Source organism: Tyto alba, unplaced genomic scaffold (genome assembly GCF_018691265.1).
Source record: "Tyto alba isolate M040663 unplaced genomic scaffold, T.alba_DEE_v4.0 Super-Scaffold_27, whole genome shotgun sequence".
Classification (NCBI taxonomy): domain Eukaryota; kingdom Metazoa; phylum Chordata; class Aves; order Strigiformes; family Tytonidae; genus Tyto; species Tyto alba.
Window position 1 is genome coordinate 31986286 of NW_024881301.1, and position 24991 is coordinate 32011276.

The 24991-nt window shown below is 39.9% G+C and overlaps 1 protein-coding gene across 6 annotated transcripts in view; it reads left to right on the top strand.

Annotated features, from left to right (window-relative positions):
- Positions 1-23316, top strand: part of COBL (cordon-bleu WH2 repeat protein) — a 161955-nt gene extending 138639 nt beyond the window's left edge. For 5 of the 6 annotated variants that reach the window (XM_042798183.1, XM_042798182.1, XM_042798186.1 and 2 more), the window contains 5 exons: positions 10029-10132; positions 11403-13426; positions 14052-14168; positions 16311-16565; positions 22000-23316. In XM_042798183.1, coding sequence (XP_042654117.1) covers positions 10029-10132; positions 11403-13426; positions 14052-14168; positions 16311-16565; positions 22000-22017 — 2518 coding nt within the window. In that variant the 3' untranslated portion in view covers positions 22018-23316. The remainder of the gene's footprint in view (positions 1-10028; positions 10133-11402; positions 13427-14051; positions 14169-16310; positions 16566-21999) is intronic. The other variant, XM_042798184.1, reaches the window with a different exon arrangement.
- Positions 23317-24991: the final 1675 nt, after the last annotated feature.

The window sequence follows — 24991 nt, forward strand, 5'->3', positions numbered from 1 at the left end:
TGTTTGTAAACAAACCAGCTTTGAAAATTGTGCTTGTCTAAATCCTTTTGAGGTCAACTTGCTAAGTTTTCAAAAGCCACTTCCTAAGTGTAGAGTGAATGAAAAAAATAAGGAGGTTTTTTAAACCTATTTGTATGAAATTCTTGTTTTAGTGGGATGTAAATCAATTCTGAGTACAGTTTTGAGTACAGCCAAATTTGGGGAACATCAGTTTCAACTTCCACTGTCAGAGCAGCTGCCACCCCACTAATAAAATCTGTTGGGAGCTCTGAGATTGGATGTACGTCTTGTGATGAATGGACTACTTTCAGGACCAAACCAGCCTCCTAAATTCCTAAACAAGTTAAAGTGCAGTTCATGTGAATAATTGATACCAAGCTATACAGAGTTTTAAATATGTTTCATAAGCTACAAAACTTAAAGGAAAATTTTACATGGAGTTTATTCCTTCCTTTCTATCTTCTTCTAGTCCATGTATGAAGATCTCAGTTCTCAAAGGACGATAAGAAGAAACAAATTGGGAGAACATGCTGCTACTGTAAAATAGCAGTGGTTAGCAGCAGTGAATCAGAGTCTTCCTTGAGTCTGAGCTCCACTGAAGCCAGAAATTTTATTTAGTGACTAATTTGGCTGAGGCTTGGGAATAAAAGGTTAATAAGAATAATGGAAATATTTAACTTGACATTTCAAATTGTAAAGCTGACTAAAACTTGGGCTTTTCACCCAGTGAAATACCTAATTCCTAAAAATTTATAATGCTGTGTACTAAAATCATTTTGTACTCTAAGGGCTATGAAAAGTACCCTTAAAGTAGAAACAAATTTTATTTAGAGTGTGAAGGGCTATAAGGGAAGCTCAAGTGGTATTTTGCACATTCACTGTGAAGAACTGCACTGAAGAGCAGAATCAAGTCCACAGTTCTTACAGAGGTTTGGTCCGGAGGCTTAGCCCGTGTCTAAGAGATCAAAAGTATTTTGCCATGTTGCTTACTTTGGTTAATTGTATGTTTAGGTTTAAATTCACTTTTCTTAGAGTTTCTGGAATTGTTTACTGGGTGGCCTGGGTGGTCCCTGTGTAGCTGAAATGCCTGATAGCCTTAGAATATCACAGCAGGGTCTGCACCTCATCTGCTGCTGAAGTCCAGGAAAGTTGTGAGCATTTAAGGGTACAGTCTTCAAGATGCAATAGGTTTGTCTGCACAGAGCAGCGTAATAGTGTGGCTGGCTCAGAAATGGCATGTACCGTGGGCTTTGCACACACATAAATTGCAACCACAGCAGAGCTTAAATCTCGTTCAATTCCTAGAGCACAGAAACAGAAGTTTCTAAAAGAAGGTCCTGGGTTCCAGGGCATCCAAGCTGGGGTCTTTCGGCCATGGTTTTGTTTTGCAGTGCATGGGAGCAACTTGCAAGTGTACTCTGTTTTGTTTTGTTTTTTGTTTTGTTTTGTTTTATTTTGGGATTCTTGTTCAAGCAATCCTATCCAAATACACACATTAATTAGCATGTAGAATATCAAATCAAATGTCAAAACACTCCAGTTCTACCCTTGGTTCTGCCTCTAACCTGTTAAACCTTTGTCTCTCTGCCTCTGATATCCCCTTTAGTCACTGACTGTTTTTTTATAGTAAAAACCATAACACAGCTATCATATCTCATGATGTGTTTGTACAGTGCCTGGTGGAGCAGAATCCAGACCTCATCTGGAGATGCCAAGGGCTAACCCCATATAAATAATTGACTGCATGCACCGTTTGGCTGTGAATGTTTTAATATTAACTGCTGACTCTGAACACTGTACTACATAGTTCTCTTTCTTCATATCCTTCCTTACGGTTGATTTCTTTGTGCTATGTATCTGTTCACCAAATTTTAATATATAGTGTTAAATGAGTAACAAGAAAACCACAGAGAAGCTGAAATGTTGCTTACGTAGCAGTAAGTACATCTCATGATCTCACAGTGTTGCAACTCTGTCCTCCCATACCCCCTCCTTTCCCATCCCTTGTGTGGTGTCATCACGCAAGCTCCTAGGGGCAGGGATCAGACAATTTTATATGCCTATAAAGCATCATGCACACCTACTGTCTGGAGCTTTATAAATAATTACACATTAAAAAATATGTTAAAATAACATTATTAGGGATGCTAGATCACGCGCTCAAAGTTAGGTAACATTAAGTCTGTCTGTGTAACCTCAGACTCCCCCCTTTAACCTTAATTCCCCCTCCTTTTGTGCAGTATGATAAAGTCTCTAGATCATACTCTGTTTTATTTTCTAAGTTTCAGAGCTCAATTAATAAAGCAGGTATAGCACCATTCACTCTCAGTTCAAATTCTCTTTTGGAGACAGGACTATTTAATTTCCTTTCACACTTTTTGCCTTATTCATCACACTAGTATCCGTGTCCCAAGCAGACTTTACTTCATTTCTCTGCACAGTACTCACATGAGATGAAAAGGTGGCATTATCCTGTTTTAGAGAAGGAGAGCTGATGCAGAGAGAGTCGATGCAGACTAGTGACCAGTTAGACCACAGAGGACCCCTTTTTTTCAAATGGCTGAGCATTAAATAGCGTTTCATGTATCAGAATGCAACTCTCCTTTTCCCCCAAACTCTGTTTTTGGAAGACTTTTAGCCATTTTGGCTGAAATAAAATGATAGAATGATCATGGGCGTGATATAAGTCATTGCCTTTGGACTGCAGCCTAGTAAAGAAGTATAATTTCTCAAAGTTATAAGCAAATGAAACCAGGGTTTTAAAAGGGGTCTTAAGAGCGAGTGGTTCCACCAGTCTCTCTCAGAGCAGGAAAAACACTCTAAAATACAAAACTTTTTTTTTTTCACTTTTAAAAGGTTTTAAATGGATCGAAATATTTATAAAATAAAAGTATTTTAGAATGCAAAGGGAACTTGGCAGTTATAAAGCTAAATAAATACAGACTTGTCTGTAACAAAAAGATAAAATACCTTTCAAAGGTCTGAAAGGGATTTTCCCCTCCCTTGAGTTTCTGTTTCAGTAGCCATGAGAGAGGAATATTTTTTCACGTACAGCTAGTGGAGGGCATAGGGTGGGGGTGGGGGGAACCCTCCTGAGATCAGTTCATGCTGTGGGTCTGGACAGGGATAATCCCATTTCCTCCCTTTCTCTTGGAAGAATTTGTTACCTTTGGCTCTGGTTGGGGTACTTGAAGTGACTGGGAGAAGAAGAGTCCTCTTCATTACCAACCTGAGAAATACTCAGTGTTTGCTACAGAACTGTTAGGATTTTGACGAGTTATTTTAAAACAAAAGCTTGAAATGATAGAGGTGGGTGAACTAGTTCTGCTTAATTTTCAGTCCATTCAAATTCAGTTGTTACAAGGTTTTGTATTCAATTTATGAAGAACATGAGGGAAAGAGAAGTCGGTAGCTGGAGAGAATTCAGCTGTGAAGCTGGTCAGAGGAATGAAAAATATAATAGTGAGTAGCAGAAGGCCAGCAGTAAGGAAAGAGAGAAACAATAATGCAAAATAGCAGTGTATGTATGTATTATATATACCTCTGTGCACAAACACGTTCTATATAATTACATGTCACTTGTAAGTGTCTCTGAGAAATATAGGAATGTTTTATTCTGCTATTTCTCTATAGGATAGGTTTTATTTTAGTTGGGTAGGCACAAGTTTTACTTTGTTTGAAACCAGAAATGTAGTTTTAAGAGGGAGAAAGGTATAAAAAGGGTTAAAGCAACAGGGAGAACTTCAGGGATGAAAAATTACTTAATTAAGACCCAGATGTCTGACAGATTTGCAAGCCTTTGCTTCTTACATAGTTTTGCTAATTTCTTTCCTTATCTCTGACTTTCCCTTTCCCCTTGTTCCAGAAAACTCTTTAAATTTGGATACTCTCACGCACTTTTTTGCTGGCAGATCTTCATGGAGGGAAGATACTAATGATATTATGGTTAAGTAATAGATACTCACAGTCATTACAGAGCGAGAATCCAGATTAGGCTTTCTTTTAAACTCATCCACTGGAAAAATGCCGTATACTTTGGAGCTGTAGAATATTTTACGTTAGGAAGCAGCTTGGGTTGCTAAAAGTGTAGTGCTGGCTTCCAGAAGAGAAAGTCTCTGGTCCTTGCTCTGTTTCTTACTTTTCTGTGTAAACCAAGAGAAGTTATTTAACCCCACTGTGCCGTCTTTTAACTTGCAATGTTACATTGCATGGGTGATGTGGCAGTATTAAGATTTAAGTCATGCTAAGTCCACTCTCCTGGCTATTTCTGGCGGTGCTGTCTGCCTGCGGGCTTTCCCGTTGAGAAGCTGTTGCCAGAGGCCTGTACGAGGAGGGGGGAGCGGGGGCATTCTTCCAGCTGTATAGCAACTACAAGCTGCTGCTTATGCAGCAGGACCCTGGAACCGACATATGTCAGGGGACTCTGGAAGCTTAAATCACCCTCGTATGTAACAAGGCTAGAGACTTCTAGCATTAAAACACAAAATGATACTAAGCAAAAGCATTTTAATTTGCTTTCTGTTTCGAGTTTTGACCAGTAACCATGGAGGAGGACTGTAAAAGGACCATAAACCCATCTGCTGCTGAAAAATGACTTCACTTTCCTCCTCATCTGTATTTGCAAGTTCTTATTTTTAATTGGGTGGTGTTACAGCTGAAGGCACTACTGGACCTGTGTGTTATAGGATTGGAAAATAGTTTAATTCAATCCATGATGATTTTTATTAAGCACACATATAAATGCAGTCTAAAGACCTTTGTAAATTTGATGCAGTCACGCAGAACTAGACACAGAACTCAAACTAAAAACCTTGGAATGGAAATGATACCTGTACCTTGCTCTCAAAAAGTATGTGCAGCTTTTTTTTTTTTTTATTGCTCATCAAAGAATATAAAAAGCAAGGTTATCCAGCATTCAACAGAACATGACCATGTACATTTTCCTTTTCCTAGTTGCCTGCCACATTCAGAAATCTTGCGTCAAAAACAAGTGGTGACTTTGCTATCCAGCTGGTCCTAAGTTGGTTGTTCAGGCTACAGATTTTGCATTTTAACAGGCTTTGATCATTCAAACGTTAAAACTTTATACTCAAGTTCACAGGAGGCAGCAGAAATGGAAAATATCACTGGTCAGGTCATAGCTTAGGTGACCAGAAAGTCCGCCACGTATACGAGCTGCTCCCGTGCTGCCGTTACATTCCTCCCTTGGAAGGCAATATTAAAAAGGCATCTAGCTGAAGCAATGCAAAGAGTGGAAAAATGGTCCCCTAAAATTCTGTAAACACTTGGTTAAGCTGGGAAATAGTTACCTTCACTTTTGAAGAGTACTTTGCTGCATCACTCACAAAAACAAATATATAAACACCTTGGGTTTATTTAATGCCGTCTTTCTGGCCTGACTGAATAGGAAGTTGTATTCAGAAAGGTTCAGCTATACTTTCTGCAACTTAAGATTGTTCAGCATCAGTCTCTTCCTTAACACACCTCTTGATATATACTCAAGGCAGAAGCATTTCTCTTTTCAGTGTATGTGTAAGAGGAAAATATTGTGGTTTAATTTTGAAGAAGGCATATTTGGACGCATACAGACTGGTTAATGTAATTCCCCAGCATCAGACTGAGAAGACTGTCAGAGATGGGGAAAGGAGCCCAGATCCTCCAGAGCCCAGTCTGAAGTAACTGTATCACCTTCCCATGTTGGTCAGTCCCTGTTAGTTGCCTGAAACACGTGTGAGAAGCTGAATATGCTCTTGATGACCATTGAGCTGCCTTGTAGCAGTCACTAAGCCACTACTGCACCGTGTGCCTGTCTGGATTTGACTCTCTAATTTGCAGTGGCTCTGTCTTCCCTCCCCAGCTAGTAACAAATTCACAGGAGCCATGTTCTCAAGTCTTTCGGTATAGCAAACAGTACAAAATGAATAAGACTTTCAGGTCACGTTCAGTTAACCTGGGAGATGTCTACTGCCATTTCTTCTTGCCTGCTGGCACTCCAGCAGCACAAGGGTCTCCCTATCTTCTGTATTATGTCTACCAGCCCCAGAGAGATGTCTTGAATATCCTACAGTATTTCCAGTGGCACCAAGTACCAAAGTTTAGATAGCTGAATCTCTTCCTCAGTCCCTTCTCTGCAGTGTACATAGGTCTGTGTTGTATTTAAACAGTTACAGTGGTAACTGTGGTCTGTATCTCTGGTACCATACGTGTGGCTCACCAGAACTCCTGAGAATTGCTCAGAGCAACTCGGGTCAGTTTAATCATTTGCAGAACCCCAGGTAAAGCAGCTCTAACTATAACAAAATGGCAGCTTCTGTCACTGCAAATCTGTTGTCTTATCACTGGTTTGGGTTTCTTTTTAGTGCAGCATTTCCAGCTAGATTTATTGGAGAGTTTTCTCTCTTTCGTAGAACGTAAACTTGCTCATAAATGTCTATCTCCCGTGGTACTAATTTGATGAAATGCTGCTCTAAGTTTCATTTTGTCTCCAACTGCGCAAATGACTGCCGAGGAGTAATTATGCGCTGTAGCCTGAGCTCAGTGGAACACTGAAGGCTGTAGTTTAGTAGACACTTTGCTCTGTTCCGTGCTCTTGCACAAATCTCTGCCAATCTACATAAGTACTAAGTGCACACGCTTCCAGTACCATGCATGTTTGCCATTTCGAGCTTGGGCTAAATACTTACCAGTGCTGTATTTTTAGCGCCTCATGTTTTACCAGAAAGGCAGCATAAAGGTTATCAAGTTCTTCCCTAAGTCAAAAAAAAGTGTGTGTGAGAAAATACCACTGGTAATGTTTATCCAGAATGTAAAACATGGTATCGGAATAAGTCATATTTTTCTTGGATTATGGCCAAAACAGAGCTGTCAACAAAAGAAAAGTGTATAGGGTTAGAAGGGAAGAAGTCTATGAAAAAAAAAAAAAAAAAAGAAAATTGAGGTCCTTTTGTTTTCCTTTCCCATATACTGTTGTGAGAAAGAATCTTCTTAGGTATATTTATAAACATGTGAGCTACTGGAAACTACCAGACCTTTGCCTCACAAAACACGTATCACAGTTTAAATTTTAAATTCAAATAAAGAATTTTAAGAAAAGCCCTGTGATTAATCTATACCTTCTGGCTTGCTTTGTAGGTGTTTGGAGATGAATTGAACAATAGCTCTTTTAGGAATTTGGAAATGCAAAAGAAAAGATCTGCTTTTTCTGAATCTCCCTCTGTAAGAACAAATAAGATTTCTTTCATTTTCACTGCATCGTTCCCTTCAGAAAAATTCTGTGAATTGGATATTATTATCCCAGTTGTCTAGATAAGGAGATTGAAGCAGAGATTGAGAGGCAAATGATGTATAGTCACTGCATTAGTGCACAGAGGATAATGAAAAAGACCTCTGCTGATTGTTGGCCCATCAAGAAGATAATTTTGCTATAAGGAGTCATTGGAAGATTCCCGTTGGTTGACATGAGGAAAGAGCTGGTCAGTGCAATGGACCCACACTGCATGTTTGCGGCCCGGGAATCCCTCTTCCACTCCCAAATATATTTTCCTAGAGAAGTTGCCCATAAAATTTTCAAGCAAATAGTTTCTATCGTTTCCCAAGAAAGCCCATCACAGGCAACCATATTATTACAGATTTTGGCTGTATGATATAACAGTCAGGCAATGGACAGAAAGATACAATCAGGTACCAAAAAGGTGGTGAGCTGGCATGGCCTTGATGAAACTAGGTCTCATTCTTTTATAGATAGGGGCTTACACGTTTTTCTGCCAAGGTTTTGGAAACAACTTCTTCATAGTAACTTAGGGAAAGAGACTCTCAACATGTGTCTCTAATTTGCTTCCAGCTGTGTACAACTATCTCACAAGACCAGCTTTGTAACGAAGAGTTATTTGCCTTCCATGCTGCATAGACCTGTTGCTTAACTGGTGCACAGTTTGAATGATTCTCCCATTGAAAATGTTCTGAGTCTGCAAATAAATTGTTTTAAAATGCACACAGAGGAGAGCAAGTATTTTTTATTAATTTTATAAAACTTTCCACTGCAAAAGCAATATGAAATTCAGTTCATTCTTTCTACCACCTTCAATTCCGAGTTTTCTTTGCCAGTCTTCTCTCCCAATCCAAAGGCCGCAGTAAATTTAAATATTTTTGTTGGATTGCTCGGGTGAATAATCTCACTGATGTGTGTGTGTGTGTCTACACTTCAGGGTGACACAGGACTGCAGTCTTACAGCACCAGTTGCCTCTGCTGGAGACTTTGACTGATTTGTACCACCTTTCTCTTAACCCACCAGGGGAAAATTCACTTTACCATGAGTCTTGCAGTGTGGGTGCCAAGCCTGAGCACCATCAGTTCACAGTGGCTTCTGGGGATGTTCAGCGCCTGTGAAAGCTCAGGTCAATGGCAAATGTTGGAAAAAATTGTATTCCAGTCACAGAGCACTGTGTCTCTTCCTCTGCATTTAAACAACTAGTACAGATTTCCGTCTTAGATTCCAATTTAGGAAACCACTTCGTCACATATGTAGCCTTCCCATCTCGAATTCATCCCATCTGTATGTTCAGATACACAAAGATGTGTATGCAAAAAAAGTTTTGGAAGCCTTCCTTGCAGGTGTATTTTGCCGTTTTCATTGATCCCACATACATGAACTCAGCTTTCTAAGTGCAAGACAGTTTAGGTGCAGTAGATGAATCGGGCCCCAAGGCTACTACCAAAGACGTCAAGAAAGGAGAGGTGAATGCTAAATAAATAAATAATAAAGTAAAATAAAATAAAACGCTTGATGCTTCAACATCTGTTTTCAGTTGCCACTGGTATGAGCAAGGGAAAAATCAAACAATAAAATAGCCAAAAAGGAAGCTACGTTGTTAGACATAATTTAAATCAGTGTCAGGAAACATCCCTGAATTTTTATTCAGATTATTATTATCTTAAAGGGTAGCAGAAAAATGGCATTTTTCAGGTAGTATTTGGTAAACTACCAAACAAATATCTCTTCTGTTACTGTATCCATGCTATTAAGGGTTTGATCTTGAAAAGGGCAAATCTGCTTTGCCTGACCAAAGTTAGTTTAAGTGTGGCTAGAATGGAAAATTAGTTTTTCAATAGGCTAATCACAAGGGCAAAACTTAGATACAGTGTCACAGACGACAATGTCTTAAATTCAGGTGAGGAGTGAGTAGCTGGAAAAAATGAATTGCCCAGTGTGAAATCCTAGCTTCAAGGATTTAGACAGAAAATCTCTGATGGTCAAGATTTTTCTTCTTAGGAAACAGAAGGTCTGTTGTGTAACAGGTTGCCATGTGTGTTTTTTTAATTTTAGTTATTTTTTGTTAGGATTTTTCTTAGTTTGATCTTTTTTTTTTCTTTTAATCAGCCAAGGCAACGCTCGGCACTCATTCTGATTTCAGACTTGGTTTAGATCATTGTACAACTTCATCAAAACCCACAGTATTATTTTCTGGCAAAATCAGGCCCCTTGATATGTTTCATTAGGAACAGTTCTCAAGGGATTAGTTTCTCTTTCCTCCTCCCCTCCCTCCCCTCCGGATGCAGAGTGATTGTCTAACAGTACTTAGCTGTATTTATTTTTCATTGCCATGCAATTTTTATTTAATTAAGGTGCAGATATGCTGGCACAATGGGTGCACAGGATGGCTAGCGGTCTGCTTTAAAATTGTATGGATGTGCTAAGCCTTTGCCTCAGCATACACTGCTTTTCTGCAGCCCAGCTGAACCGCGTACTTCCCAGTGAAGCCACACCGTTTCTTTGCAACAGGCTTTATCAATCCCAATCTTTTGCTCACCAGCACACTAAGTGTGCTCAGGCACCACAGAGATCCTTCCTAGATGTGGATGTGTCAGTTTGGTGGTGTGTGTCTCTAAGGCTGAATACTTTCCATGCTTTGAGGAATGAGTTTCAGAACCCCAGTGGAACCAAAGGGGCTGAAATGGCAGTGTATTATTTTACAGCAACAGTGTAAAGCGAAAAGAGGGAGACTCAACCTTTTTCTCCATTTTCATTTAGCAGGAGAGATGAAGAAATGTCTTCGGCTAAGCATGAGAATGAGGATATATTCATTGCTGCACAACTCCAGCAGACACTGGCTGGCCTGGGTAAAGATTTAGAAGGTAGGGAAGCGTGTTTCCTCTGAAGTACACAAGAGAGAGGCATAGCCAGGAGATGCAGAGTCAAACTGTACTCTGAGACATCTGTGCGTTCCTCACTAAGATCACTGGGAGCAATTCAGAGGTCTGAGGCAGAATGTGATCCACTCGAAGGGTGTGCTATCACTTTGCTTTTGGGGCAGCCTCTCTTTATAGGCTCACACTAAGTATTTTTCAAGCTGCATATCGGATTGTTAATGTATTTCAGTGACTGCTACCAAAAGGAGACGAACAGCAGTTTATGCGCATACTTTATGGGCCAAATTTGGTATCATTTCATTGGTTTCAATGAAGCTAGATCAGTTGTGAATTTAGCTCTGTGCTTAATGAACAATGCCTCTGTTTTGTATTACATCATAATGAAGTAGAGAAGGGGGATGCCTTTTTGTACCCAATGCATCCTCTGTGTTAGCAGAAGTATTTTAAAGTTAAAAATTGAAAAACATGAAAAGAAACAGTGGGAAGAAAAAAAAAAGTCATATTGTGCTCCTCTTTTTCCTACTGTGAATAAAAATAGCCAATTCTCTATTAATAGTTTGCCACCAAATGATGTTGAATCGTTCTTTAAAACTTCCCATCTTTATTCCAGTACTTCTGCAGTGGACTTGATACTGATTTAATTTCTGTGAGTTCTCTAACACTGCAATTTCTTAGCTTCTGTGTTGTAACCCTTGATTTATACCAGCAAATTTGAGAGGAGAGTTAAGCTTCTTGCACAATGAGGCTTCTGGAGTCACTGGTAATGAAGGGTGAGAAGAATGGAGGAAAAAATACAAGTACTGTTTCTTTGTTTGCTTGCTCAAGGAAATCCTTCAGCTGGGCTGTTATTACTGACCAGGTCTGGGAAACATAATTTGGAGTTGTTCGCTGTTTCTCAGAAATGTTTCTCCTTTGGAGTCATGTGGTGAAATGTTTATCACTGAGAGAAGTTACTCAAAGATAAGGTATGAACAATAGATTAAATTCTGCTTTCAGCTGCATTTGTATGTTTCCTGCTGGCTGAAGCAGGAGGACTGCAGGAATATTTGGCTGATCCTAATCAGCAACCAGACAATTAAAAAGGACCCAGATCTCTCCTTTTTTGTAATGCAGACATAAATATATTCCTGTTAGTTTTAGTGTAACTAAAATACCTGATCCACTTAAGCTTGTACTGGCTGTTTGTGTAATTTTAAAGTCATATTGCCTAAATACTGCCTACGTGTAATGTTGTATGTATATGTGTATTTTGCAGCAATGAATGGTGTAAGTAACTCTGACTCTGAGTACCTCAATGAAGTGTTGACCTCGCGTATAAGAAAAGCTAAGGCTGCCCAAGATGTTACCATTTCTGTTCCAGTAACAGTCATAGATGATATTCCAGAAGTTAGCTTCTCTGACTCAGCTGGAAATCAAGAGACAGAGACAAGAGTTTCACCCAATATCTCAGCTGGCTCTGTTAATAAAGGAAACTTTACGAATAAAAACAACAACGCAGGTTCCTTTGATAAGGGACACACAGATGGTGGAGTTGTACGCATATGCAGGGACCTAATATATCAGCAACTATCTGAAAGTGAATTCAGTCACTTGCCTGTGGAACAGAGAAGAGATATGTTTGAATCTCTCACATCTTCCTTTGAAAGAAGAAATGAAAAGAACTTAAGACTGGACACCCCCCCCAAATACGGTGTGAAGTCTGAGGAGTATAAATCTAGGCTGACTCCATCTCACTCCAAGGCCACAGCTGAAATCAGTACAACAAAAGAGAAGATAAATACATTTAATGAATGTAGTAACAGGGAAAGATCTCTGAAAAAAAGTAAATCAGAATTAGAAATCAAATGGCCACCAGCAAAGAAAATTGAAGCAGAAGAAGTCCCATCAACACCCACATGGTGTCATCGTGCCCAGAATTCAGGAACAAACTACGAACCTAAAATGGGTTTGACAACCTTTAAAGTTGTCCCTCCCAAACCTGAAGTAAAACGTTTTGATAGAGGAGTTTCACTCTCCACTGGTGCCATTAAGATAGATGAGCTAGGCAACCTTATAGGCCCAAACACTAGTGTCAGTAAGCATCTACCAGGTACGTTTACTGATGAAAGTGAGGCAATTCGTCTTGGGAAAGTGAAGGCATTCTGGAGGTCAAATTCTATGGAAAAGCAAAGTGATGACTCTGCTGAGCACCTTCCTAAAAAGTCAGCAGTGACCACAAACTCTAAGCCCTTTACTATAAAACATGAACACAAACCTGCCTGTCTTGCAGCTCCAAAACCAGTAGCACCACAGACTGTTGCTTCTCAGGTAGCTGAAAGACAGTCTGAGAATGAAAGGACCAAACCACCTCTTCCAGTTACACAGTCTCAGGTAACACCATTAGTGGCCCCGAGCGTTAATAAGGACAAGCTGGAGCTTCCATTTGTAAAGCCACAGAGGAGAACTTCAAGTCAGTATGTTGCCTCTGCCATTGCAAGACACATCAACATAAGTACCTTTAAGATTGACTCTACAGAATATCATGAGAAAGATGAATATAAGCAAGGGACAGGAGAGGTTAAAACTGAAGCAGAAGTTTCACCAAGAAGATGCATTATTGTGGCCAAATGTAGCCCTGTGGAAACAGAGTCAGCAGAAACAAGAGAAACACTTTCAAGTATTTTTTCTTGCAATCAAAAAGCATCCCACAGATTTATACCTAGTGATAATTCTGGCATGGAAAACAAAGTAGTTAACATTAGGGCACCAAATCAAGCAACTCCTCTGAGTTTCTATAAAAAGAATGCCAGTGTCCCACTTACTAAATCTTCCTCAAAGGATAACAACGGTGCAGAAGATGATCATGGTTTAAGCAGCAAACAAAGTATAGCAGAGAGAAGGATGCATCTTCTGTTTGACCAGAAATGTGAGACTTTGACCCATACTAATTCAGCCTCATCTCTCAAGTCTCCTGATCTCCAGGGAGTCCCATCCTCTTTCAGCTCATCTTTGCGAGTCAGTAAATGGCCTCCTGCCAACAGCGTACAAGTCAGTTCGCTTAAAGCTTCGCCCGAGCTAAATGGTGCAGCAGCAAATGCAGAGTTAGAACAGGAGGAGAAACCTGATGATTCAGATATTAATGTTATCAGTGAACTGGATGTTATTATGCAGACCAATATCTTTGGACCAAAGAAGAAGTTCAAACCTGTTGTCCAAAAACCAATTCCAAAAGACACATCGCTGCACAGTGCCCTAATGGAAGCCATACAAACAGGAGGGGGAAAGGAGAAACTCAGAAAGGTAAAGTGAAGACTTTTTTTAAGCCTGTTCAGACTGCAAAGCCCTGTGTTCACCCTGTCAGACACCAGAGGTTTTATAACTTGTACAGTTGCTGGTGAGCTGGAGTACACAAGGCATTTGAAGAATTTATAATGGCAAAATACACACCAAGCCACTGCTTATTCTGCATATCTGTATATTGTGCAACACCATTGCTGCTGCACTAGCTAGAAGAGGCAGAGGGTGCAGAGGTACAGCATAAAGGAGAGGCAATTGAGGTTAGCCTAAGAGCCGAACCCGCGTTTCAGTGTGTTATGTAAAAACAGGAGCACACAGCATGGAGAAAACTTGTACATACCTGCAATGAAAGAAAACTGCAAGTTGTATTACTAAGTGATACTAGTTTGCCACTGGCTTCATGCTCAGGGGATATGAGACTGCATCTGTAAGTACAGCATTACTGTCTACACAGATCCTCACCATTCAGTGTGAGTAAGGGTTGGAAAAGCAGGCCCCAAAGAAGACAGACTTATTAGTCTCCATAGCTTACATTCTGGTACAAGTGCCAAAAATGTTTTTAATAGTATTTCCAAACTATAAGCAAATATCTAATAACAATGTGAAGTTTATTCTTTTCATATTCTAGGTTTCAGACAGTGCACTAAATGTGCACAGGAAACCCTCATATGCTGAGCCACAGAATGAGCGCTCAGCCCTACTAGCAGCAATTAGAGGCCACAGTGGCACCTCAAAGCTAAAAAAGGTAAGAAATCAAGATGGTAAGTGATTCTCTAAGTGCAGTCTGTTCCTACTGGGTGTTGTGAATAAAACCAGATATGCCACAAACTAAACAGTGCGCTGCAAAGAGAAAGGTTGAGGGGGAGATATGTCTCAAGACCAGATCTGATTTATGCAGATAGCATAGCGGGCCCAATCCTATAATCTGCAATAAAACTTAACACTTTCAAATGGTGTGCTTTTAACTGAGAAAGAAGCACAAAGAAATCCAAACAAATTACAGGGAGTATATGTAGAAGACATCAAATGTGTGTCATTTTCACATTTAGGTGGGGGTTTCTTTGTACTTCAGCAGCATGCAGTGAGATTAATACATTTGCCTTACCTACCATATGCATCCAATTTCAGTTACCTAAAAACACACTAGAACTCTTTCATGCATGCTGTTTATCTGTTAACGTGAGTTTGTGCATGCAATTTGTGTGCAAGTAACTGGTGTTGATGGAACATCAACTTTTACCACAGCAGGATGATTCCTTCTGTCTGAAAGATTTACCTAATCGTTAAAGCATCTCTTATTCCTGATAGCCAAAACCTGCATTGTTCTAGCCTTAGTTTTCACTCGGTTCACTAATCCAGCCAAGGATGTGTGTTTGGCAAGGAGGTTCCCATTTCCCTCATGCAGTGACTCAGGCCATCAGGATAGCTGGCATTAGATAGAAAGAATCTCCTGCCTGTGTTGGGGATTTACTTCCTCCCTCACACGTCTTGCTGCCCTTGCTGCAGGTAGGGTACAGCCTCCTCTGAGCCTGACAGCAGGACGTGCTAGGCAGCAGCCATCTTCATACATACTTCACAGCATTCTGCATTCATTGGCAATAAATGTAAATTTGTGTAAAAGAGGCTCTGACAATGAAGTGATGGTGTATTATCACGGAGGCTTTTTGGAATACTTCCCTCCAGCAGAGAAGCTTTTGCCATCATGTTAAAGGAAGTTGCCTGGAAACTGTACGCTTCTTTTTCACACCGTGTCACCTGTGCTAGTTAAAGCACCATGTTTGCATGTGTACAGGGCAAGACACAGATGTGCTATGATGAAAGCGCTGTCCCTTTCATGTTATCTCAGATGTTCATGTTTTATCTGACATTACGTTATCCCCATAGTGTGTGTGTGTGTGTGTGTACAGTGAAGGAATGGAATATAGGAGCTATATGAATGTGGATTATTTGATGGGAAGTGAATCCTCTCATATTTCACTAGAGAACTTTTGTGCCTCAGTTTCTCTGAGAAAGGAAAGCTAATGCATCTGCTTGAAAACCTCCTATTTGACACATGATGTTGAATCTCCTAATAATTGCAAAATCATTTTAATTACTAACAATTTACCATGCTTATTACTAGTGATGTTGTTAACAGCAAAAATATTTGTTGAGACAGTTGACAGAAAAGCTGGCTTAGTCTGAAAGTTTGCCTCCTCCCCCTGGATTTATTTAAAGTAGGATGAGTTTCCAAGCTGGTAATTCGTGCAGAAATTTTAGTTTCAGAAATTCCACAGAAGCACACTTGGAAGAGCAATCAGTTGATTTTGTTTTCAGTGCTTTCATGTAGTTCTCTCTGGTACGTTTTTTTGTTTGTTTGTTTTTTTGGGGGGTTTTTTAATATGGCTGGAAACCTTAGGTTTAATGGCATTTTTTTCAGTGAAGCCATGTCTGAGAGCTCAGATCTAGCAGAGCCTCCCTGTCATCTAAGATTATTTCTGTGCAGCCCAGAGTGCAAATGTAATGAGATTCCTGGGTGGCTACTGCAGCCTTAATATATCTTCCCGATTCCAAAACCCTTGTGGTTGTTTCCAAATGAATACCAAGTTCAGCTCTCTCTTACCTTACATGCCAAGAAGAGTTACAGGATGCTGGAGCTCACAGTAAATAAAGATTGAGTTTCTGAGACAGAGTCAATGCCAAATCCTTGATGCTGGTAATTCTCCCAGCTGAGTGATGTGAGTGAGTAGTAACAGATGTTCAATCCCATGAGCAAACAAAAGTTCTGTGTGTTTTACATCATTCGAGCATAGTGAAATCGGGGTACTGAAAGTGCATCAAATGTCAAATAATTACAGTTCAGTCGTACTTGATATTAATCGCCTCCTTTCAACTGCATCATGAGCAGATCTCCTCATTGGCCTCCAAAGAGCTGCAGAGTTTTAGGAATGCAGAACTGTCCTTGCGGAAGGCAGAAGACCCTCAGGAAGAGCAGCTTTGTATCCCACCCGCCCCTCCCCAGCCACCACCACCACCACGTCCCACTCGGCTGGCAACAGCAGCTCCTAAATCCTCTGCCATGGCTGCAGGTAACCCTGGGGAGGCAAGGCAAGCCCTAATGGAGGCCATTCGCTCTGGTGCTGGAGCAGCAAAGTTAAGAAAGGTAAATGTACTTTTATGTTTTACTGGGAATGAAACCGTCTATACTTGCTGTGCTTTGAGAGCCAATTTACAAGCTGTTCTAGCCACACATTTCTTTCTTCCATCAGAAGAAGGTACATGCACTGTTTTTTCTATCATAATCAAAGATCAGGAGTGTATTTCAAACCTTTGAACAGCTATTAAAATACACTATTAAGACTGAAACAGCCTGTGCATATATGCAACCAAAAAAATAGTCAATACTTATTTTTTTTAAATAGAACATCAAGAGCATGAATACCATTTTAGAAAGCCTTTTCATGCCCTTTTCATTCTTGTGAATCTGAGATAATACTGGATGTCCTTTAGACAAGGTGAACCTAAGAAAGATGAGATATGAGCCCCTGAAGTAAATTTAGACATAAGTATTCACTCCTAATTTCAATAGTGTGTCCTAGACCCTAATTCCCAACACTTACGCCTTGGTCACACGTGCTAAAAAAAGTTGACGGTAAAACTGTGGGGTCGTTTTAATGTCCACCTGAACTTTATTAATTGGGTGGTATGTGTTTCACTTCACTGGTCAGCTATGGGTCAGTCAGCTCCCAGATGACTAAATGCTCAGTTGCCCAGGTGTGACTTTTAGAGTAACTTCACTTATCTCTTTGATCAAAATTTGTTCTTCCTAACCTCAAGTTATATTGCATTTCTTGGTAAAGAGAAGCAGATCCATTGGCAGTAGTAGAGTCATCCCAATATCACACTGCAGTATCCAAGAATAGACTTTGATCCAAGGACTTGAGGGAATGTACAAAAGCAGATGTACTTTTCCCAACACATGATTTAGCTGATGCCAACCGTAAATGTTTAAATAGGCTTTAACCTTGCTTACTTCTCCTCTTTAAAACAATTCAAAAAATATGATCAAATTTTAACATTAAAAAGTAGCCAAAAATTGTTTTCCGATAAACCAGAAATTCCACAGAATCATACAAATGTCACAAACAAATTGTTGTTTCAGGGAAATTTACATCAACACACAAACAGAAACCTGGATGTGCAGTTATTTTGCATGTGAACAACTACATCTACATTATGCATGCTATTATGAGGAGTGGCTGAGGCCACTTGGTATGTTCAGCTTAGAGAAGGCTGAGGGGTGACCTCAGCAGAGTCTGCAGCTTCCCCAAGGGGGGCAGCAGGGCGGGAGGTGCTGATCTCCTCTCTCTGGTGACAGGACACGAGGAAATGGAATGAAGCTGCATCAGGCCAGGTTCAGATGGGAGATTAGGAAAAGGCTCTTCATTGAGAGGGTGGCCGGTCACTGTAACAGGCTCCCCCTGGAAATGGTCACAGCACTGAGCCTGTCAAGAGTTCAAGGAGCATCTGGGAAATGCTCATAGTCATATTGTTTAGTTTTAGGTAGTCCTGAAAGGAGCAGGGAGTTGGACTCGATGATCCTTATGGGTCCCTTCCGTTTTGAAATATTCTATGATTCTAAGACTACAAATTATGAAATAATAATACTCCACATCAGGCCTTTATTTCCCCACTTCACCAATTTACAGAAAAAAAAATGGGATTTGGACATTCAAGAATACTTCATACAGTTGTCAACTACATCGGTCTTGCAGAAGTCTCTGAGGGGACCCATAGCTCTACTCATTAAAACAAGCCTTTATCATGTCCTCGGGGATTTATTTCAAAACAGTTGGATAGCCAGTGCAGGCCATGAAAGTAAGCTGGATATACTGATGTATTCTGGTAAATACTGTGTTTGTCTTCTTGCATTTTCAGGACAGAAATTTTTGGTAGTTTTGACATTACAATGACAGAATAGTACGTCTCTTATTATATAGGTCTTTAATGAAAACAGAAGAGAGCCGTCTTTTGTCCAAGACAGAGTATGATTTTCTTATTATTGTGCTGTCCTTTCAGATATTGGATATGCAAGCTAAGTCTTGTATATGCCAAAGACATCATATCACTTCATCATCTGAGATCTCCTGCCATTGCTAACTGATAAAAGTAAAAATGTCAGATTTCTCAAAGACTTTCCATCCAGTGCATATTAATATCTCTTCTAGCTTGCTGTGTTAAATTGGAGCCGAATTCTGCTCCTTCCCTGCAGTGGGGCAACTTGTGACAGCAAAAGTTGAATCCATAGAGGAGAGAATACAATAGCTGTGTATCAGGGTTTTCTTCCTTTACAGCTGTAGAACATGTCTTCAGGAAACACTGAGTTTTTGTAGACAGTGGTTTTGTGCCAGGGCTGAAGCAAACTTTTTTCTTTGTTTTGCCTCCTCTGTCAAAGATCTGTGATGTCTTGATTTGGAGATGTGAGCTCAGAGCCATTTTTGGCTTTGCTTTCTAGAAGATTTTGGTTGCAGCAACTAGACAGCAGAGTAGGTAGTTCAGTTCAGTAACTGCATCTGTTTCTCTTCCATTGTCTTCTCAAAGTTTTCTGGGACAAGGCTTCTGACGGTGAAGTCATTTATTTAGCTAATAATGTAGGGAACTGGGAAGAATCTGCATTGCTTAGTTATGTATGACTCTGTGCTTATTTATGAGGGGTTATTTGCAATGGAAGTAGATCAAACAGGGCTGTCAGGGGAGCCAAACGCAAAAAGCAACCAATTGCCTAGATAAGGAGCATCCCAACAAACATTTGAGCTCTATTAATATCTGTGAAAAGGCAGCTCCTCCACACCACCCCTGATTACACAGCTGTTTGCTAAAGTCATGAACTTTGAGGTTAAAAGATCCACTGTGCAGGAAGGGAGGAGAGAAATTGCTGCAGGCTGACCTTGCCTCGCTGAGGGTCAGGGTCTGCACCACACAGGCTGTAATTGGGTCAGCCAAAACAAACCAGAACAAAAATAGGTACTTGAGGGAAATGCCAAGTGTAGGTAAGACAGTATGCACGTAGGTCTCCTAGCCATTCTTCACTCCATTTCTTGGAGTACTGTGCCTGCTTTGGCAAATAAATCATACTTTGTTTTGAAGAAATCGCTTCTGTTTTATTGCATGCACTGTTGCTATCCACAGGCTCCCAAAGGAAAATTCTTGCGGGTGCCAAGCCCAGTTGGGCCTGCTCAGTAAAATGGTTCATCCCCAGTGCAGTGCAGTTCAGAGACCTGCCAGAAAGTGGTTAAGACTGCAGATCCTACCCAAAGGGAACAGAGACACAGATGTGTTACTGGAAAGGGATGAACTTACCGACTGGAAAAGACCTGACAGTGCGCAGGAAGTAACCTTTTTCTTCAGTTTTCAGAATGGTCTGTCGAGGAACCTGGCAGGTGTTTAACACACCCAAAGTATAACAGCAAGTCAGGGAGATGGCATCAAGTAAAGTCACCGACCAGGATGGCTGACCTAGTACCTTTGGGGGTTAAATGTCTTGAGAAATGAGCGTGTCTCACTAGCGAGGAGCCTGCTTCCCAGCTGTGTGGTCTGCCTCCTGTACAAAAGAGAAGTAGTTGATCTAGGAAATAAACAGCTGATCTGAGACCAAATTTTGGCTAGTTCTAGCAAGCAAAACTCAGGTCATGTAGCTGTACCATTTGAGCTTCTGCTGTTAACAGTGAACTAGTATTTTCCTTAAACTGTATCAAGCAATTCCTGTCACAATTTCACATACTTAAGAGCTTTATGTCCAGTTTTTAACTTTATATTTCTATCTCAGAAAATGCAAAATAGCCCAGCTAGATTTCTGAAATTCTGTGTATCGTTGCATGTGTATTTTTGTGTCTGTGTAACTTGCCTTGGGATTTACCATGATTATCTGTGGAAAAAAAGCATAACTACGCATGCAAATAACCTGTTAGATGTCTAGCTGTAGGTATAGTTGCAGCACAAGCCCATGCAGGATTAGAAATTTTACCCAACAAAGAGAAGCTATAAAAGTTGACTTAGTTTATATGCCATCTACTCATTTTAGGTAGAATTGTACCCAGGGATTTGGTAGAAATATTGCAGGGGAATGTGCCTGCACAAGGTGGGGAAGGCAAGTTGTTTATCTGAAGAATAGGCTTTTCCTCATGGTAAAATGATTTCTGTAGACCACTTTTTAATGGTACATGCAAGAGAGATTTCACATATTTTCGAATAAAGAATGGAGCTGCATCTAAGCAGCCTTTTCTGTTTGCTCACTGCGCTTTTAAAAATTAATTTGGCTCCATCACAGTATGCACAGGCATTCATGCCAGTGTTCAGCATCAGCATTTAGTCACATGAACTCTTGATACGTGCAGTGTATCATTCTGTTGGCAATCAAAGAAACTGGGGAGGGTAATTACTGCACCCATTACAATGAGTCCCTGGTATACACTGGGATAATTTGAAGTTGGTTGCCAACAAGTAATGCATCAATCTGAATTACGACACGATGAGTGTCTTCTAGGAAGCATGGCCTCGTTCCATACCTTTATGTCAAGCAGTGGACCATTCTTCTCACATAATCAGAGATATATAATTGTGAATGAAGAAATACTGTTTCTTATCATCAATGTCTGTGGGTGCAATGACAGAGATTACAGGCTCAAAGCCACAGTTGGTGTTGGCATTGGTATGCTGAAAATGGGGCAGGAGGCCCCACTAAAAGGTTGGCCAAGCTTGATAAACAGGTAGTCAAATCAGCCTATAAAGTGATTCTAGTTCCCATGCACGGTGAGAGGCAGGTGTTTGCATGCTGTTACTCTATGTGAATTCAAAGATAAAATTTAATTTGAACTCTTCACCTTGCTAATAATTTATACTGTGACCTATTTTTTTCCTCAAGAATAAATCTTCTGTCATGGATACTAAGTCCAAAATGGAAGATTTAGACTTGATCAAATGCATTATTCCTGTTCAGCTTCTGTGGGAACCTTAATGTATATCTCTCTGATAGAATCAAAGCTCAAAGTAACTTTGATTTTGGAACAGCACCCTAGCACACATATTTAAAATGAAGTACATGCTTAGATGACCTGAGGACTAGGGAGGAAAATAAGCATTTGTTTAAGTATTTTCCTGAATCAAAGCCTTTGGGAGTTTCCTTCAGTCAATCAGGAAACAAACTACTCATCGATTGATTTTTATGGCCAGTGACAGCTAGCTGATACCGAACAGATTTTGGCTGTCAGATACTGCGTATTCGCAGGCTGGGTTTCTGTTCACTCCACAAAATGAAAGAAGTTTACAGAAAAATGTATCACCTATGTTCCAGTAATCGTGTAATTTCAACCATAATACCTAAGGATGTATGAGGTGGTGGGTTTTTGAGGGAAGGATAACACCTTTCATTAGACCTATTGATACAGCTAGAAAAAAGCAGATAAGCTTTAAGTAGTCTCAATGAGCTGATGAAGAGACCAAGCTTGGAAACGGCCCCACAGGAGAATGTTTGGTTAACAGTGTCAACAGCTGGAGGTTTAAAAATATCTTGAATGGTCATGTGCTTTTCTTTGTTATAGGTCCCTCTGCTCGTTTGAATCATGTATAAAGAACAGGTAATTGGAAAATCTAACCCCATAGGCACCCATAATCATCATTCAAGGTCTGAAGTGGCAAAAAACATCAAGAAGTTTAGTTTATTCTCTTGTCTACAAGCCAAAATAAGTTGTAGTTAATTTTCTGTGTGTTCCTGCATAATGGTTCTAAGGGGAAAATATGTTGCTCTGCTGTAAAGCTTCTGTGCCAAGGAATTGTGTTTTGCCTCTGAATATTTAAGGTTGCCAATAAACTATTCTTGTTGGCAGGTTAATAAGAATTTAAACACTGTGCAGTCCTGTGTTAATACTTAATTGTGTTTATGGGCAAAATTAAAAGACTTTGCTAGCTATCTGAAAAGTAATACTCATTTCAAGTTGTTAAAAATATGTAACTATTTCAAACTATTTACTTGCTTCTTATTTGATTTGGAAAAGGGCTGTGATTAGGGTGAAAACCATAATAAAGATCTATAAAAAACAAACACAAGAAAAAAAAATATGGTACATTATGTAGGACCTAAATTGTCATATGCTGGAGTCACTGGTTTTTAAATTTAGATGAACTTGATACCTCTGGTGGAGCTCTAAGAAAGCAAGCAATCAATAATGAATGTGAGACAGTGTCTACCGAAAAGTTACTTATGGGATATGACGTATAGAGTGCTAATATGCAAAGATATGCTGAACCCTGGTAACATTCATGGCACTTTAAAAATATTGAGACACCTTAAAGGGTCTCTTATTTGCAACTGTCTGTGAAGGTTATAAATAAGATTCAGAGTACTGCATAGAGGTCCAAGATTTAGAATTCATTCCTGCACTGCAAAATGAAGTGAAGCTGGTTTATATCAAGAACCAGGACTTGTGTTGTGTCTTGTTCGGGTCATGCGTAAGTTGGCCCTTTGTTTCCAATTCATATGGCTGTTGTATGTTGTCTCACAAGTATTTATAGCAGCATCTTTTTCAAATGTTAACTACTTTGGTAATTGTTGTTGTACATATTTTGAAAATATTTCATTAAATTGATTAACTTAAAAAGGACAATTGAAAATGCTTTTTCACATTTCCTGTATTGTAATGAAACTGAAGAAGAGGAAGTTTGTATTTACATTTTTATAATCACAGACTGGAGCGATGGCAGATTCTTTTTTTTGGGGAGCTGAAGTTTAAAATGTATAGCTATGTAATGTTGAAAGCACGAGAATATTTAGCCATCTGCATTTAATGTGACTGTATATTATATATTGTAAAATATTGATGTCTGTTAGTGCCACAAATAAAAACAAAATCAAAACCTGACATGGCTTGAAAGACTCTTTTTGTCAAATGTTTTCCATTTAAAGAAATAAATTAGAACTAGAGATGGACTTAAGCAAACCAATATGCCGTGTTTGATATCTCAGGTCTGATATAAAATGTCTCGAGCCAGGAAAGGGCTCACAACTAATAATCTAGGAACACAGCAGAAATCACCAACTAGAATCAAGTTGTCAGGGTTATATACATTTCGATAATAATGCAACACTGGTAATAATCCATTTCCTCATTAGGGAAGCTAATATATGCAGAATTAAGGTGCTCTGTCACACCCTAGGATAAATAAGATCACCTTTGTTGGCTGGTTAGCCTTCTTTTGCCTTAAAAGTCTTCTCAGTATGCTTTAGATCAGAAATACTAACATGTTAAAAGTGCTGCCACAGGAAAGGTTTCCTTCACTCATAAGCTTGGATGCTGTAGATAGTCCCACAAGCAGCAAATACAGCTTCCTTGGTTAGGAGCTGTAAGACAAAATTCAGGGCAGGTCTCCGTGTTCTTAGTGTCACCTGAAGGCCCTGGGTCTGTAGCCCCTCCTTACTAACGCCTCTTCTATGTAATTAGTTGTATGGGTACTTATTTTTCAGTGTAAGGGATCCATAACTGGATTTTGAGATAATAAGATCCTTCAGGCTTTGCAAGGCAAACGTTCTGGTTCTGGGTGCTCGCACTGTATAGAACTAAAGTTTATGGAAGAGTTATTCATGAACAAACTTCTGAGTATTGAATTCCCATGTGTAAAAAAACTGAAAGAACAGCTGCAAAATGAGATATCACCTTCACTGTGAAAGCAAAAAAATTACGAAAAATCCTGCTGGCTCAGTCACAGGTCAAGCTAAAAATGGAGGGGGAGTTCAGCTGCCTACAATAGGAAGCTGGGCTGGGTGTTCATTCCCTTCCCTTGATGGGAGCTGTATATGCTCATACATTGTCATCCAGATGCTGTTGAATTCCTCGTAACAGCTTAATTTAACCTTAAGTGAATGGAAATTTTACTATAAACCCATTAATAATGAAGTCTAGTTATAGGTATGACCCTTCCATGCAATAACTTTCTATTAATGTATTTAGTAATATTCATTGGGGAAGTAATCATGCATCAGTGTTCTGGTGCGTGTCAGGCGAGCGCTTTGAAGCTCTTTCCCCTCTCATCCCTTCTTCTACCCTGCTTCAGGGCTCAGAAACGGGGGTCCTACCAGATGAAATGAATTCAGGGGACGCACTCCAGCACAAACTGGCATTCAGTCCGTGGAACCAGGCTGGAGCTGAAACGTATCTGGTAGAGACAGCGTGTCCTCAGCACCAAATCCTTTGATCTGTGTAACTGCTCTTACTGTTCCACACTGTTTGCTAGTGCAGACACAGCCTGTGTCTAGAGGTATACGTGCCACCTATGTTAGTCCCTGACATGTCCTTTCATGGCACTTGCAGCTGGACAAACTGCAGGCTCGTTTCTTTTTTGAAGGACTGAAAGAAGGACAGTGAGGTCCCCTTTTCTTAGCCTAGATTTTCCCCACATACTCCCTTCCCAGTTCAAACAGAGGGAAGAGTCTGATACATGCCTAATCCATCTGGTCCTTTCTGTTGTCTTTTTGAGTAAGATACTGAAATAAGGTGAAAAAGGGTATCACCAGGGAAATTGAATGGAGAATTTGGATTT